Source organism: Choloepus didactylus, chromosome 16, assembly GCF_015220235.1.
Source record: "Choloepus didactylus isolate mChoDid1 chromosome 16, mChoDid1.pri, whole genome shotgun sequence".
NCBI lineage: Eukaryota > Metazoa > Chordata > Mammalia > Pilosa > Megalonychidae > Choloepus > Choloepus didactylus.
In genome coordinates this window covers 3731115-3746096 of record NC_051322.1, presented here as the reverse complement: position 1 = coordinate 3746096, position 14982 = coordinate 3731115, and the positions used below count along the sequence as shown (strand labels likewise).

General features: G+C 41.4%; 1 protein-coding gene across 1 annotated transcript in view; it reads left to right on the top strand.

Annotated features, from left to right (window-relative positions):
• Window positions 1–14982, top strand: part of ZNF236 (zinc finger protein 236) — a 126655-nt gene that overhangs the window by 31445 nt on the left and 80228 nt on the right. Inside the window, 4 exon segments of the mRNA XM_037806334.1 lie at window positions 888–1060; window positions 2835–2978; window positions 5028–5231; window positions 6235–6463. Of these exon segments, the coding sequence (XP_037662262.1) occupies window positions 888–1060; window positions 2835–2978; window positions 5028–5231; window positions 6235–6463 (750 nt within the window).

Below are 14982 nucleotides of genomic sequence, written 5' to 3'. Positions count from 1 at the left end.
GTGCCCACAGTTCAAGGACTTTACAGTGTTGGCCTGGGCTCAGCCAAGGACCTGTAACTCAGAAGTTCCCATCTGGTGACTCCTGAGGGGACAGCTGTGGGCAGCGGGCCACCAGGGATATCCCTGGAAGCGCCTGGGTCCGAATGGCTCATCGTTCAACCCGGGTTGGTCAGAGGCTGTGTGTGAGCCCCGTGAGCCTGTGGGCCCTGCTCTGTGCAGGGGTGGATGCAGTCCTGGGCCAGAGAGCTCCCGTGTTCTGACCGTGTCTTTGGGCATGAATTTCTCCAAGTCCCATTGTAAATAAGACCCTTCCCTCAGGTAGAGCTCCTGCTGCCTGACTTGCTGCTGGCCTCCCTCCCTGAGCAAAGGTCTGCCCCACTGCCCTGGAGCCAGGGAGCGGCCTGCCTCTTGGGGGCACCCTCCACTTTGAGAGGGAGCTGTGAGCAGGGCGATAGGCGCCCCGCCTGGCATGGAGCTTCCTCCTGCTAGGGGCCGGGGTCGGGGTGGCCGGCACTAATTCGGGGTCACACCCTCGAGAGCTCCTCATGCAGCTGTTCTGGAAGACTAGCCCCCTGGGGAATCATTTTTACTCTAAGATATAAATGTATAAATGTATTTTCCTCATCTGTGTATTTGTTTTCCACCTATGTATGTATTCTTACCCATATATATTCTTTAAACCTCATCATCATAAATGTATTAAAAGTTTGAAGAGATAAGGATGTGGGCAAAACCTAAGTTCTCCCGATGGCTGTTACTCTCTGGCCAATGTTAAATTGCTGTGATACTTTTAGTCTCTGGAGGAAAATCATGATATCGTGGGTAATGTCAGCGTTTCTCTTGTTACTCCGTAAGCTGTGAACCCTATTTGATGGTCCTCTCTCCAGGTGAGAGGCCGTTCAAATGCAGCGAGTGTGGGAAAGCGTTCAACCAGAAGGGTGCCCTGCAGACCCACATGGTGAAGCACACGGGGGAGAAGCCCCATGCCTGCACCTTCTGCCCGGCCGCCTTCTCGCAGAAGGGGAACCTGCAGTCCCACGTGCAGCGTGTCCACTCGGAGGTGAGCCCACGTCGCTTGGCCCGCCGGGTGCTCCGCTCTGTGTTGAAAGACCCAGAGTCACCTTGCCTTGGAAAAGGGGGGAGGGGTCCTTCTAGCTTGTTATACATGAAAGAAATGATAAATACTGTCTTTTTTCTTCTTACTGACAAAATAGTCTAGTTTTAACGAGATGTTCGACAGTAATCAAAAACACCTTTGTCAGTTCAGAGCCATCCATCTTAATATTTGTGTATTTCATCCCTTTACTAAAATTGAAACCCAGACCTGATCAAGTACAAGAAATTGAAAGATGAGAAATGAAATTGAGAAAACAAGTTTTCCCTGTTGCTAGTACTGCTAAACGTGTGTGTGGCCACCCACGGCCCCGTTCAGAGGCCAGGCCAGACCCAGTGTGTCTGGTTCCCACTGGACCCTTCCACAGCAGGGTCCCTGGAAGAAATTCTCACGAGCACGTTGGCTCTGGCTCTTGCTAACTGTTGTGATTTGGTGCCTTTGATTTGCTTCTAGGCTAATTATAGGATACACAGAAATATTTAAGCAACACAAATACTTTTGTCATAGGTCAGTCTATTTTATAACACTATTTTGCAGAATGAAAACTGTCATCAACTTAAAAGCAAAATACATCTTCTTTCCTTGGTGAACACCTTGAGTAACACTTAAGCAAATCAGTGAATCGGGGGTTAACAGTACACTTTTATCCAAACCTAACAAAAATAAGAAGTGGACGTTGTCTTTGGGTTTAGATAAGCAGATGAAAATCTAAAAAAAAAAAAGCACTACTCGCTTCACAGTTTATAAACAGATTCAGAAGTCCATAATAAATGATTTACTTTTATAAATTGTTTTATTATCTAAGCATTGGGAGGCATGTATTAGTGAGGTAATGATATCATGCGGTGAGGTTACTTTTAGAACTCAGAGGAACAGATTTGGATGAGCCTGTGTGTGCCCATGAGTGCTTAGGAATAACACTGTATTTGCACAGCACCCAGGGTATCTTACTGGTGCTTCCGGCCACCTCGTGAGGTTGTAGGGCTGGGTGCATCTCAGGACCCGGCTGCTTAGCAAACTCATTCCGGGACGCTCAGGGGCCGGTGGCTACCCCGAAACCCCCCGGGCCTCTGCTGCGGGGGGACTCAAGATGTTTCAGAGGGTCTGCCAATGTTACTTGGTAATATTATCCAGTTCTCCCAGAAATCTAAAGCTTTATATTGGTTCTTAACAAAGTGCTAAAATTAGCATGGTAGTCTCGTGAGGCTCAGAGGGAGTCGGGGTTTTCAAGTCGGCCTTGAGTTATGGTAATTGCTAATGTTGGGTTTGAGGAATAGTGAAAGAATATTTGCGATACTCTTTTGTCTTTTATAGATGTTCCAATTCATTTCACTATTCTCTGTAGTCTGCTTTTATCTTCATTGTAGTTTTAAAAATTAGGTATTGATAGTTGAATATCTGAATTGGTGATGAAGAATCTAGACTGTTTGACGTTCTTCCTAACCTTGTATGTTTTAGCCCTGAAAGCTGCTTCTGAGTAATATTTAAGTCTAGCTGACCATCTTTCAGTATTGATCATTTTAATCTTTACTGGCAGTGTTATTTCAAGAGCTGAGTCATTGATACCTATCTAATTTAGAAGAAAAAATGACATTGATGGGTTGCATTATTCTGTTATTTTGAATGCAGTTCAAATTGTGATTTGCCATAACTTAAATATTTTTCTCTAAGAATTAATTTAAGAAATCCTTTCTTCTCCCCCCCCCCCCCCCCCCTTAAGGTCAAGAATGGTCCTACCTACAATTGCACAGAATGTAGTTGTGTATTTAAAAGTTTGGGGAGTTTAAATACCCACATCAGCAAGATGCACATGGCTGGGTCACAAAATTCAGCAAGTTCTGCAGACACTGCTCATGTTTTAACAGTAAGTTTAGTAATGTGGTTCTTAGAAGGAAATATTTTACTAAAATCTGTTCTTCTTAAATATGACCTTTAAAATTGATTATCATAAAGGTGCTATGAAAGAGTTCTATATGAAAGTAAGGTGCTACTTTTTTTTTTTTTAATTAGTGAAAGAAAATCCATCTTTTTACACTTTAGAATACTATTAGGTGACCCTGATTTATGGACCATCTGAACCAGTGGAAATAAGACAAAATGTAATCATTAATTTATAAAATTGTAAATCATATAACCAGTGTTATTGTTATCAAATATTTATCCGTAAGTTACAATTTAAGAATTATTTTCTTTTGTAGATAAAACTCTTTCATGTCCGAGGTGACAGTGGTGATTATTCCTGAGTCTGTACTTTTGGGACACTAAATTGTATTTTCTAGTACATGTGTTTTACATTGTATGACTGTACAATCACGTACACATTTTTATTCCTCTGTTCAACCTCATTCTGTTACTTCTGTGCCTTTCTTGCAGTCAATTGATAATAAAAGGAAAAATCCAAGTACAGAGTGTTATATCTTCAAAGCAGTATACATAAAATGTAAAATCTCCGAAGCTTAGTCCGTGTTCATGAATGCAGTTAAGCCTGTAGTTTGTGGTTAAGGCAGCAGCTGCGTCCCATCAGTATGGGAAATAAACCTAGTTAACATTTAGTTCCTAAAATTAGGGTCACTTTCTAGTGTTTGTTTTTCCTTTTCCTTTTTCACAATACCTGCAGCTTGGGATGGTTGCTCAACTTACTCTTGATTAGTTCTAAAACTGGAGAGTAATTAGAACCTAATAATGAAAGTATGCCCTCAATAAAAAACTGAAAATACAGTACTGTGATTTGAAAACAAGGAATCTGCTCTGCTCTGCACTGGTGTGGGAGTGTGAGAGGATTCTGAGTAATATGGCACATGCACTTTCTCAGGTCCCTCTCGAGATCTGTGCTTGGCCTCCTGGGCTGATTCTCCAGGTCTACTTTGCGTTTTTAAAAAAAAACACTTAGCCTTCTCTCTTCCTTTTGGAGGTTTTTCCTTCAACTTTGCTTTGTGAGTCTTCTATAGACTTTTGTTTGGTAGCAAAATTTTTAATTTCTGAGAGCTCTCCTTTCTGATCTTAGGGTTTCTTCTTCAAGACATGCTTTTCTGGTTTGATGCACTGTCTTCTGAAATCTCTGAGGTATTAACTAAAATTTTCTTTTTAGAGTTGTCCTGCTCATTGAATTCTCTGCCTTGGGCCCCCTCCTCCCTCTTTCAGACATCTTTTCATCTCAAATTGCCTGTTTTTATTTCAGAATGAGGCAGTAGTCAACTCGTGTGTGCCCTTTTTATGTTGACTGGCTGGGGAACCAGCCTTTGAATTTGGACATCGCTGGCCATGAATGGCTTTTTATTTAGCTGGGGCACTGTGTGCCACAGGAGATGCCTTAGCTCTCCCCAGAGTGTTTGTTCACTTTTACTTCTTTCAGCGGCAAGTCCTCAGTTTTTGCCTGTAGGTAAATGCCTAACCTTTACATGTTCTAATTGGAGGAAGACAGGGCGATTATTTTCAGGGGCGTTTTTCCCAGTGTGTTTTTTACTTTGCAGTTCTGATTCCTGAGCTCCCTCCTGCTCATGTTCTCAGCTGTGGCTCTCCAGAGCATTTTTTCCTCCAGGCTCCTTGTGGGATTATTTTGACCACAGTGGTTTCTTTCTTATTTCTTTATTTTCTATCTTCATGTCTTTTTTATTCCTTCACTTCATTTTAATGGGCTAACAGGAAAATGAAGATCTGTGCACTCAATCTGCCATCTTGAATTGATTGTCTCTATTATCCACTTAAAGAACTTAAAATTGTAACAGAACAATTCATTGAGTATGCTTTTTTAGGAGCAGTATTGAGGCATTTCATTAACATTTAGGTTTGTGATAATGTCAGATTTTAAAGTTTGTAAGGAGGATATGCTTTCTGTTTTTTTTTTAAGTGAAAAACTGAAGTGCAAAATAAAGTAATTCTTGCTATTTCTAATGAAAGTCTTGTTATGTTCTAGGCCACCCTCTTTCAGACTTTACCACTTCAACAGACGGAAGCCCAGGTCACGTCGTCAGCTAGTCAGCAGAATTCCCAGGCAGTCACGGATGTCATCCAGCAGCTCCTGGAGCTCTCGGAGCCAGGGCCGGTGGAGGCGGACCAGTGCCCGCAGCCCGGCCAGCAATTAAGTATTACCGTGGGCATCAACCAGGACATCCTCCAGGTGAAGCGCGTCCACTTGCTCACATGAGGGCCACATTCTTAGGCCCCTGTCTGTGCTTTTCAAAACCAGCCATCATGATCGAAAAATAAACATACAGGGCTTGCAAAATTAAAGGGATTTCAATAAAAATGTGTCCAAGTTAAAAAAATTTATAGCGAAACAAAACATGGTTAATTACTAATTGAAAAACTTTTTGAAAAATCCTAATTTTTTTCTCTTAAATGAATTTCATTGAAGTGAATAACCTTTTCGAACTTTCTCTTATGTGTCCCTATTGACAGAGGCATGAGAAATGTTCTGTTCTTTCTTAAGCTCCCATTTTAAGACAATTCTGAGAGTTGGTTTTGGGTCCCTCTCTTCAATATGTGGGCACTCTGTGCAGATGCAGCAATGAGGGATGAGGGGAGCGGGGCTGGCAGAGTTCTGTTCTGATTTTTCTGCCCCTCCCCAATCAGCTTTTTATAGTCATACAAATAAAGTCTTAGTTTCCAAACAGAGATAGTTTCTTCTCTCTCTCTCTCTCTTTTTTTTTTTTTTTTAATTATTAAGTAAAACTAACTTCTGTCCTATACTTTTGTAGTGGAGAGTTGGCTGGGGGCATACAGAATCTCAGGATATCTTGGCACCACCAGCATCTTAAGGATAAATCCAAGTTTAATTTGTGCCCTAAAATAGTGGTTCCCAAATCTGGTTTAGAGACAACCAGAATTGTCTGAGGTCAGATTTTAAAAGTTAAATTAATTAATTTTGATTCACTTCAATTTAGAAATGTAGATGCTTGCCAGATAGTATTTTGAGATGTAAGATACCAAAAGGGGATGCTACAGCTTCAAAAAGTTGGAAGCCTTGCTTATAAATGATTATTTGGAAATGTAGGTTTTTATTTCTAGTAAAGTAGAATTAGAATTCTCTAAGTAAAGCTTTTTTCCATCTTTGTGATTAATATTGGTAGACAGATGTGGGTCACCGTATCTTCTAACCTTTTAGTTTTGTTCTGTCTTAGCAAGCCTTAGAAAACAGTGGGCTGTCTTCAATTCCAGTTGCAGCACACCCTACCGAATCGAGCCACACCAAGACTTCCGCAACCCAGATTCAAAACCCAGACATTTCCAGTATATCAAGTGAGCAAGCTGACCCTGCAGATGCAGAGCAGGAAAAAGAGCAGGAAAGCCCAGACAAGCTGGATAAAAAAGAAAAAAAAATCATAAAGAAGAAATCCCCATTTCTACCTGGTAATTTTAATATGCATTAAGCTTCAGACACTTTGATAGCATGTTGCTTGTCTTAAAGACACATGCCCTCCTTTTTCCTTCTTAAGTTGATATGTTAGTTGAATATTTTGGTAGTAGCTATCTAACTATAGTTGTTTGATATTTAAAATTAAAAAGTAGGGCAGCCGTAAAATTTGTTGAGCTCATCTCTTTTCCGGAAGTTGTCTTCCTCTGCCCGGTTCGTTTCTCCTGTGTGGTCTGCATGTTGCCTTGCCCTGGTGTGGGCTCCTGCGGCCCTGGATCGCTCCCCTTCCCTCGTGGCTGCACTGCTGCGGGTGCCCCTGGCCTCTCTCCTCTTCAGTCCACCCTGGCCTTGCCCTTGGACGGCTCTCAGAGCACTCACCCTTGCTCGGGCGTCCTCAGCGACCCCCCACCCCGTAGCTGACCCCTTTGCTTGGCTTCCAGATCCTCCCTGACCTGTCCCAAACCCGCATTTCCAGTCTCCTTCCCCCTCTTCTTCTGGATATAAACTTACAGTAAAACTGGATTCCTTGCCATTTGTTAATAGCTCGGCTTTTCCGAACTTCCTGCATTTGCACAGGCTCTTTTGTATCAGGAATGGCTTCTTTCTAAGCCTTCTCTCCCGTTCCGGGGCCCACCTCTCCCCCTCGTGTAAGGCCACCTCAGGAGCTGCTTCCTCCAGGAGCCCTGCAGGCGCTTGTCCTTTGCTCCACTCCCTCAGCTCCAGAGCTTTCTGGGACGCTCTCATTCGGTGTTACTGGCTATACACTGATGCTCCAATGTTCCTTCCAGATGGTGTTCTCCTTTTTTACAGCCCTCGCCCGTGGCTCTTGCGCAGGAGCAGACTCTTAGTAAATCCTTCTCGAGGAAGGTGGGCCCCTGCCTCTGGGCAGGTGTTCCTGAAAGAGTACTTTCTTGTGTAGATGTGTTGCTAGTGGTCTGCTTACTTCCTAATTTTTAAAGAGGATGATTTTGAGTTTCACAATTGAGTTTGATTTTTACTGTAGATTTTTCATAAATATCTTAATCAAGTTTAGAACGTTCCCTTCAGTTGTTAGTTTGAGGTGTTTTTTTCTTTTTTGTAATTATGTTGAATGTTATCAAATGCCTTTTTTTTGCCTCTTTTGTTATGATCACGTTGCTTTTCTCCTTTAGTCTGTTGATGTGAATTACAGTAATTGATTTATTACTGTAGAACAAACCATGCATTTTTGGGATAAATCCATCTGGAGTATGATGTTTCTTTTTCCTTTCTTTTGTTCCTTTTTTTTCTCTTCTTTTTTTCCCTTTTTAAATACATTACTGATTTTGTTTAGCCAATATTTTACTTAGAATTTCTACATAAAAGATTGGCCTTTAATCTTTTTTTTTTTCCTTGTAGTGTTCTTGTATGATTTTGGAATCATGGTTATGCTGACCTTATAAAATGAATTGAGTGCTGCCTCTTTCCTTTTAATCTGGCAGATTGTGGCAGATTGCATTTGTTTCTTGCTGACTCCATTTCTGAACAGCTGACTGCTGTAAAGACAATTATATATTCATTTGAGGGAATAGTATCTCTGTTGATTCAGCCATCCTTCCCTCAGCCGAGAACTGTTTGGTCCTAGCAACACGGTGATAATATGGACATGGCCCCTGTGTCTAGGGAACTTAGAATCTGTTGGAAAACGAGATGAGAAACCAGGCAGTTAGAGGACGACTGCAGTAAGTGCCACCACAGAGAAGACAGCTCGGGGGCGGGGGTGGGGGTTCTGTTGGAACTCCTGCTTGAAGAGCCTCAGATGAGTGGGAGTTAACCAGGTTGGGGGGGGGTGCAGTGCGGTGCAGGGAATAGGCAAGCAGCTGCCTTTTTAACTTCCACCTTCTCTCTTTTTATTCCAGTTCCAGGATTAAGGTTAGAAGTCAGCCAGGCCTTTTAGTAAATAGCTGCATAAACTAACTAATAGTTGTCCAGGGGTCACCTGCAGTGTGCTGTATTTTACGTTACAGCAGAATGATCACTGCAGACTCAGGTATGTGCTGAGGAATATTTCTCCAAGCATAGTGGATTGCTGCCAGTTTAGTGTCCTGGGAGTGTATTAGCAGGTGGGGTTGGGGAGTTGGAGACAGGCTGGGGAAATGTGGGAGGAGCAAGAAATAATAGCAGCCTAGATAGATTCTCTATGAAATAATCACTTTGATTTTACAAAAAGACCTCCCGTCTTCTACATGTGACAGTGCGTGGTCTCCTTGATGTTTCTGCAGTTGCCGTACCTAGAGGATCCTTATACAGACCCAGAGTCAGAAGTTATTGAGTCGTGGATGGTGTAAAAGTTGAGTCTTTGAAATTCTATAAAATGTTTAAATCTCCCAGATTAAAAAAAAAGTGCAAGTGTAAGATAGAACTGGTGCGTGATGAGTCACAAGACTTAGGTGCAGTTTGGGAATCTGCCCTGGAGCTGATACCATGTCCCGTGCCTGGAATACATTTTTATTATTTGTCCTTGTTGGGTTGATTGCGCTTCCTGGCTTAGAGGGGTGGAAATTCAAATCTTACTTCTCTCCTATTCTCTTTCTCCTCTCATTCTCAAACTTGGATCAGATGTACATTAGAATACTTTTACCCATTTGTGCCTCTGATTTCTCCCATACTCCATCTAGATTATGCAGGAATTTACAATTTTGGGTAGTTGACCACCTGCTGGGGACACTGTTGAGCAGAAAAAGGGCTCGCTACTGGTAATGATGCTGGGGGAGCAGACATCCTCTGGGGCTGGCCCTGGCCGACCTGGTGGTCTGGCTCCTCCACCCTCTGCTGCCAGGGCCCTGGGCGTCCTTCTCCTGGACCTTGTCTGCAGGCGGGCAGTGAGAGGCTGAGGGCAGGATTTCCGGGGTTTGTCAGAAACCCACAGTACGAAAACCTGCCTTGTCTCATTTTCCTCCAGATTATTTTTTAAATAGGTGAACTTTGCTCATGTCACATAATTCAAAAGACAGAAAATGAGATGTTCTGTGAAAGGTGAAAGGTCTCCTGCAATCCTTGTCCTCGGGCCACCATCTGCCTTCCTCATAGCAACCACCATAGCTGGTTTCTTCGTGTGCTTTTCACAAGCCGAGGCGTCTGTATCACCGTTTCCCAGCAGGATGGGTTGTATACTATGTATGTTACTTTTGTAGGTTGCTTTTTTCCACCTATATTATTTTATAAAATACCTGAATAGTGTACCATTTTATGGATGCATCATACTTTATTAACCAGTCTGCTATTGGTTAAATAAATGGACTTTTAGGTTATTTGCAATCTTTTGCTAATATGAACAATGCAGCATTGGATATGTTTGTAGCTGCGTCTTTTCACACTTGTAAATTTATAAGAGACATTTCTGGAAGTGTCAGAGTATAATAAAAAATTGTTTACGAGAAAAACAAATTAATTGCATTTCACTGACTGAGCAAAATAAGACTCCTTCAGTAAATGATGTTTGAATAACTGGGTGGCCACCAGGAATAAAATTAATTTGAATCAAAGATTTAATTTCAAATATGAAAGCATGAAAGTGCTAAAACAAAAGAAATATTGCAGAAGAATACAAAGAATTCCCATATACCTTTTATCCAGATTCTCCATATATTAATATTTTGCTACATTTGTTTTGCTATTGCCTATTTTTTCCTGAATTCCCTGAGAGAGACTTGCAGGTATAATACCCCTTTAGTATTTCAGTGTATTATTTCCTAAAATCAAGGACATTCTCTTACATACCTATAGTACAGATATCAAAGTAAGAATTAACATTGATAAAATACTGTTGTCTATTCATTCTACAGATGTTCAAATTTCATTATTTGTGTTAACATCTTTGATAACAAAGGAAAAAAATTTGGTATGTACTTTAAAATTTTGGATGAATGTTGCCAGTTTCCTTCCAAGTTGTGTCAACTTATTCCCAAGAGCAATGTATTAGAGTCCCTGTGTCCTCATACACTCTTTAAGAGATTGTTATCAAAATTTTGGAATTTTTTTTTAATTCAGTTTTATTGAGATTATTCGCATACCATACAATCATCCAAAGTATACAATCAGTTGTTCATAGTACTTGTTCTAGTTTGCTAATGCTGCTGGAATGTAAAAACCAGAGATGGATTGGCTTTTGTAAAAGGGGATTTATTTGGTTACACAGTTACAGTCTTAAAGCCATAAAGTGTCCAAGGTAACACATCAGCAATCGGGTACCTTCACTGGAGGATGGCCAATGGTGTCCAGAAAACCTTTGTTAGCTGAGAAGGCACGTGGCTGGCATCTGCTCCAAAGTTCTGGTTTCAAAATGGCTCTCTCCCAGGACGTTCCTCTGTAGGCTGCAGTTCCTCAAAAATGTCACTCTCAGTTGCACTTGGGATATTTTTTCTCTCTCAGCTTCTCTGGAGCACAAGTCTGCTTTCAACAGCCATTTTCAAACTGTCTCTCATCTGCAGCTCCTGTGCTTTCTTCGAAGTGTCCCTCTTGGCTGTAGCTCCTCTTCAAAATATCACTCTCAGCTGCACTGAGTTCCCTCTGTCCGTCAGCTCATTTATATGGCTCCAGTGACTCAACTTAGACCCACCCCGAATGGGCGGAGCAACACCTCCATGGAAATTATCCAATCAGAGTCATCCCCACAGTTGGGTGGGACACATCTCCACAGAAACACTCAAAGAATTCCAATCTAATCAACACTGATAATGTCTGCCCACACAAGATTACATCAAAGATAATGGCATTTGGGGGACACAGTATATTCAAACTGGCACGTTCCACCCCTTGGACCCCAAAATGACATTATCTTTCAATATACAAAATACATTCATCCCACAACAATATCACAGAAACTTAAATTATTTCAGTAACAATAGTTAAGTACAAAATTCCATCAAAATCAATTATAGGTGTGGTTCGTCCTAAGGCATAATTTTCCTTTAGCTGTGGATCTATGAACTTAGAACAAATTATGTGCTTCCAATATGCAAAGGAGGGACGTTCATAGGATAAACGTTCCCATTGCCATAAGGAGAAACAGTAAAGAAAACAGGGTTAACAGGACCAAAACAGTTCCTAAAACCCACAGGACAAACTCCATTAGATTTCAAAATCTGAGAGTCATTTACAGAACAACATTGCATCCTTGGAGCTTGAGAGAGCGGGAGTCTAACCCTTCCTACGGGCCTTTGTGGCAGCCCTTTCCTCTCCAAATGCTTAGGTGAGTGCTCCAACATATCCACACATTGGGGAGACCACCTTCTTGGCCCCACCTTCCTCAAACACTGGGGCAGCTCCCAGATTCCCTTCCATCTCCAGGGCACACACTCAACCGTTTCAGAACAGTGAGACGGCAGCCAGGCTCTCCCCAATTCCCTGGAAATGTGCTCCACCCTCTTTGGGACCTGGGGTGGCAAAACTCTTCCGGAGCATCGAGACGGAATGCCCACCCTCGATCTCCAGGGCAAACTCACCCTTTCCATGCATGTGGGCCGCTCCGCTCTCCCAGCCGAAGGCCTCTTGGCTCCAGACCTCAACCTCCATGGCTCTGTCTTTGAAGAAATTTTTCCTTCAATTTTTTCCTTGTCTGTCTCCTCCAGTCCAGACTGGCAATGGCTCTGTCTATAAAGATCGCGCAAAAATTCTGTTGGCTTCGCATGAAGTACACGGGGGTCAAAGCCATCAGACAATATGACTTTCCACAAAGCCTTTCTGCTTAACTCCTTTTCCAATCTTGGCTTGTACTGAAATGGCAACTGGGTTCCATGTATGGTTACATCCTCATGTTTGGCTGTAGCTTCTGGGATTCCACCCCCTGGAAGCCCATAATTTCAAATTCTTCCTTCCATATGGCACCAGGACAGAATTTTGCCAATTTCTCTGCCACTTTAAAACAAGGATCACCTTTCTTCAGTTTGCAACAATACATTCATCATTTCTGTTCAAGGCCTCGTTGGAAGTATCTTTAGAGTCCATGTTTCCACAAACAGTCTCTTGAAAGCAGTTTAGGCCTTTTCTGTCAAGCTCCTCACAATTCTTCCAGAATCTTCCCCTTATTCATTTAAAAAGCCATTCCAACATGTTTGGTATTTGCAAACTCAGCAGCAAAAGCAACCCAATTCTCTGGTACCAAAATCTGTTCTAGTTTGCTAATGCTGCTGGAATGCAAAACACCAGAGATGGATTGGCTTTTATAAAAGGGGGTTTATTTGGTTACACAGTTACAGTTTTAAGGCCATAAAGTGTCCAAGGTAACACATCAGCAATCGGGTACCTTCACTGGAGAATGGCCAATGGTGTCCAGAAAACCCCTGTTAGCTGGGAAGGCATGTGGCTGGCATCTGCTCCAAAGTTCTGGTTTCAAAATGGCTTTCTCCCAGGACATTCCTCTCTAGGCTGCAGTTCCTCAAAATTGTCACTCTTAGTTGCACTTGGGATATTTTTTCTCTCTCAGCTTCTCTGGAGCACAAGTCTGCTTTCAACAGCCATTTTCAAACTGTCTCTCATTTGCAGCTCCTGTGCTTTCTTCAAAGTGTCTCTCTTGGCTGTAGCTCGTCTTCAGAATATCATTCACAGCTGCACTGAGTTCTCCCTGTCCGTCAGTTCTTTTATATGGCTCCAGTGACTCAACTTAGACCCACCCCAAATGGGCGGAGCAACACCTCCATGGAAATTATCCAATCAGAGTCATCCCCACAGCTGGGTGGGACGCATCTCCACAGAAATGCTCAAAGAATTCCAATCTAATCAACACTGATAATGTCTGCCCACACAAGATTACATCAAAGATAATGGCGTTTGGGGGACACAATATATTCAAAGTGGCACAGTACCATTATATAGTTGTGCTTTCATCACCATGATTAATTTTTTTTTTCAATTTTAGAATATTTTCATTACTCCAAAACAGAAATAAAAATAAAAAATAAAACTCAAATCCTCCCATACCCCTAACCCCCACCATATTTGACTCATAGTATTGGTATAGTACATTTGTTACCGTTGATGAAAGAATGTTTAAAATATTACTAATTGTAGTACATAGTTTGCAATAGGTACATTTTTCCCTATATACTGCTATGTTATTAACTTATAGTTATAGTGTCCTACATTTGTTCTAGTTCATGAAAGAGAGTTCTAATGTTTGTACAGTTAATCGTGGACATTGTCCACCACAAGATTCACTGTATTATACATTCCCATGTTTTAACCTCCACTTTTTCTTCTGGTGACATATGTGACTGTCAACTTCCCCTTTTCTCCACATTCACACACCATTCAGCACTGTTAGTTATTCTCACAGTAATGTGCTACCATCACCTCTGTCCATTTCCAAGTGCTTAAGTTCAAACCTAGTTAAACATTCTGGTCATATTCAGCAACTGCTCCCCATCCTTTAGCCTAATTCTATATCCTGGTAACCTATCTTTCATGTCTATGAGTTTACATATTATAATTAGTTCCTATCAGTGAGATCATACCATATTTGTCCTTTTGTGTCTGACTTACTTCACTCAGTATAATGTCGTCAAGTTTCATCCATCAACCTGTTTTTGTTTTTTTTTTAAGACGGTTTTGTTCACACACCATATATTCCTTCCTAAGTAAACAATCACTGGTACCCTGTATAATCATGTAATTAAGGATTCACTATCACCACCACTATCTAGATAAGGACATCTCCATTTCTTCCACAAAGAAAGAGGAAGAGTCAAAAAAGGCAGAGAGACAAAAGAAAAAGAAAAAGGAAAATAATGACAGCTAAAAAGCAACAGAAGAAAAGATAAAGTACAATAAAAGAGTCAGACAACATCACCAATGCCAAGAATCCCATACCACTCCCTTATATCCCCCTCATAGGCATTCAGCTTTGGTGTATTGCTGAATAATAAAGGAAGCATAATATAATGTTTCTGTTAACTATAAACTCTAGTTTGCATTGATTGTATTTTTTCCACAACACCACCCCCTTTTCAACACCTTGCAAGGTTGACATTCATTTGTTCTCCTTCATGTAGAAACATATTTGTACATTTTATCATAATCATTAACCACTGTAGGTTTCCCTAAGCTATACAGCCCCAATCTTCACCTTCCCTATTTCCTTCTGGTGTCCCACATGCCCCTAACCTTCCTCTTTCAACCATACTCACAGTCATCTTTGTTCAGTGTACTTACATTGTTGTGCTACCGTCACCCAAAATTGTGTTCCAAACCTCTCACTTCTGTCTTTTCCTATCTGTCTATAGTGTTATCTTTAAAATTTCCTGTAGAGCAGGTATCTTGTTCACAAACTCTCTCGTTGTTTGTTTGTCAGAGAATATTTTAAACTTTCCCTCATATTTGAAGGACAGTTTTGCCAGATATAAGATTCTTGGTTGGCGGTTTTTCTCTTTCAGTATTTTAAATATATCACACAACTGCCTTCTTGCCTCCATGGTTTCTACTGAGAAATCTGCACATAGTCTTAACAAGCTTCCCTTGTATTTGATGGCTCGCTTTTCTATTGCTGCTTTCAGGTTTCTCT